Source organism: Phoenix dactylifera, chromosome 16, assembly GCF_051530095.1.
Source record: "Phoenix dactylifera cultivar Ajwa chromosome 16, Ajwa_hap1_PhDact_Kaust_v1.1, whole genome shotgun sequence".
NCBI lineage: Eukaryota > Viridiplantae > Streptophyta > Magnoliopsida > Arecales > Arecaceae > Phoenix > Phoenix dactylifera.
The window spans coordinates 15,192,674-15,195,126 of record NC_143205.1 but is presented as its reverse complement, the minus strand read 5'-3'; the positions used below and the strand labels follow the sequence as shown (position 1 = coordinate 15,195,126).

The following is a 2,453-nucleotide window of genomic DNA, read 5'->3' as shown; positions in this document are numbered from 1 at the left end:
GCTGGCTCGAGTTATGCTTGGCAGGTGGTGCAGGCTAGAGCCATACTGCTTGAGGATGATTCGGCGACAGTCATTAGCTGGATTCAGCAGAACGTGAATGGGGTATGCAACTACCACTCGCTGCTTAGGGACATCTGGGCTATGGTTTGTGGTGGGATGGCCTTGTAGGTGAAGCATGGTATAGAGAGGCCAACGGGGCAGCGAACTAGGTGGCCTCCTATGTAGCCAACCACTGCAGCGGTACTCTTTGGGTGGGGAAGAGAGAGAGTTACCTGGTGCACTCTGGATTTATTATTTTTTGACTATGTCCCTACCCATAATGTATGAAACATCAATTTTAGCCAAAAAAAAAAAAAACTTCTTTTATACATAATGTCCGATGAAAGAGAAGCATTCTACTTTCTACAGCCACATTCATAAGTCTAAAATAGTTGGGACTGGCTTTTTATGAAGAGGCTGAGGAGTTGACATAGAATTACAAAAGACAGCTCAACTTATGAAACGAAACTCGAGTTATATGTGCTCGAAATGAAGGTATGTCCTCAAAAATCATCACAAATATCAATTGAAGTTTACATTTGCCTCATAAGTCATCCCCACGTACCAATTAGAAGGGGCAGCATTCCATGCAATGACGGTCTCCTGTGTGGAATAAGAGGTGATCTTGAAGGAAAGTGATTGGCCTCCCAAAGAAGCAAAGGCTTGGTAAGCAGCACCCCAGTTGTGGCTCATGCTGATCCAATCCGTGTGACATCCTTTCACCCACATGCTTGCAATGTCTCCTCCACCTCCCACATTCATCACATACACCAACAACCAATACCCATTACCTTGGAATTGGAACCGGATTCCACCATCCCTAAGGCATGGCACCCTGAATGTGTCCAAAAACATAATAAAACCATCATTTTTACCCATATCATTGAGAATGCTTTTAAGCAAGCTAAAAGGTGAGTCTCGAAGTAACTAACATAATATGGAGATCACGAATTTGAAATATGGAAACAGTCTCTCTGCATGAGAGAATAAGACGATCCTTTTTTTTTTTCCAGTAAGCTAAAGTTTTCTTATATGAGAAGCCCTTGAATTAGTTACCTGCGGTACATGACCGGCACGACACCAGCCTTCCAGTCTGCGATCTGCATGAAGGCGGGCTTCGACATGTCGAAATGTACCCTTGGAGGGTTGCACCACCCGCCATTGTTGGAGTCCTGAAACCAGTTGGGTGGGCAGAAGTTTGTAGCAGTCACAGTGGTGAAAGGGGAACCTCGGTAGCAATGTGGAGATCCATAGCAACGTATCTGGTAGCAGGTTCCACAGCCATATCCATTATTGAACAATGTGGTGCTCAGTGCTGCAGTATCAGTCCCATAGCCAGTGCCGAATAGATTTCCATAGCCACAAGCTCCACCTGTGGGAGAAAAGCATGATGACATTGATCAATAATGGTCATACGAGTCAATCAAATCTTTTCTTAGAGTACCCTGACGTTATAAGAGAATAGGATGAGAAATACACCATTCATATATGTATTCCTACATTAAACATTGTTACAACTATGAGCACATCCCCTTCAACTAAATTAATAACTTATATATATATATATAGCCACATATTTGTCATTCTCTATTCTACCAGCATACTAGAATGGGCGTAGTGCATCATGTATTATTTCAAAAATTATACCAGACCAGAAATGTTGGGAGGATGGAATTTGTGCCTTGCATGGCATGGTCATTTGTTGCTAGAGTTAATAGCAAACATGCTAGCCTCTCTCTTTCTATATATTCAAAAAAGGGCAAGAGAAGTAGCATGAAGTCATGGACATGGACTTTTTCAAGATTTAAGCAAGAGGCTTGATATGGTGGAGACACAAACCCATGGTTTCTGATGCGCCCTCGTCGCCGTAGAAAGTTGCATGGGCTAGCGACCATGGGCTTGGCTGAAACCGGCCACGAACCCTATCTGCCGCCATCGCCATCACCATTGCCACCACCAAGAAGTTAAGGTTAATGTATGACCTTGAGAAGGAGGCCATGCTGCTCCTCTGATCCCCTGACCAAACTGCCACCAACTATTTGGGAACAAGTTGTTGCGTTTCCTTCCTAAGGTATATATAATGGCTAAGGAATTTTGACCCATAAGAGTTGACATGAGAGTTTGCTTTGAGTTGGTGGCACGAATTTAGTTGTGTAATCACACGACCGTAATGGCCAAATTAGCCTGAAGAGTGAAGACCATATTTTCTACTCATTTGGAGTTGAGATCATATGGGGTGCTTCAGAGATTTTGGAATTTGACTTCTGAATTCGGATTCATGGGAGGCCAAAGGTATCAAACTTGGTCGGCTGTGGCAACGTGCCAAGTTTCTACTTCAAAATGAACGTGCAACAAACTAAGTTATGCATTATCATTATTTTTCTCGTTTTCTTGCTGAGAGGAGAAATACAAAA

The 2,453-nt window shown here is 43.1% G+C and overlaps 1 protein-coding gene across 1 annotated transcript; it reads right to left on the bottom strand.

Moving 5' to 3' along the window:
• Positions 1-366: 366 nt before the first annotated feature.
• On the bottom strand, positions 367-2,226 carry EXPA7 (expansin A7). Its single transcript, XM_008790514.4, has 3 exons — positions 1,879-2,226; positions 1,096-1,411; positions 367-874 (listed from the first exon to the last, which is right to left on the bottom strand). Exons 1-3 carry the CDS (start codon positions 2,036-2,038, stop codon positions 562-564), a joined length of 789 nt encoding a protein of 262 aa, XP_008788736.4. The 5' UTR covers positions 2,039-2,226; the 3' UTR covers positions 367-561.
• Between the last annotated feature and the right edge of the window lie 227 nt (positions 2,227-2,453).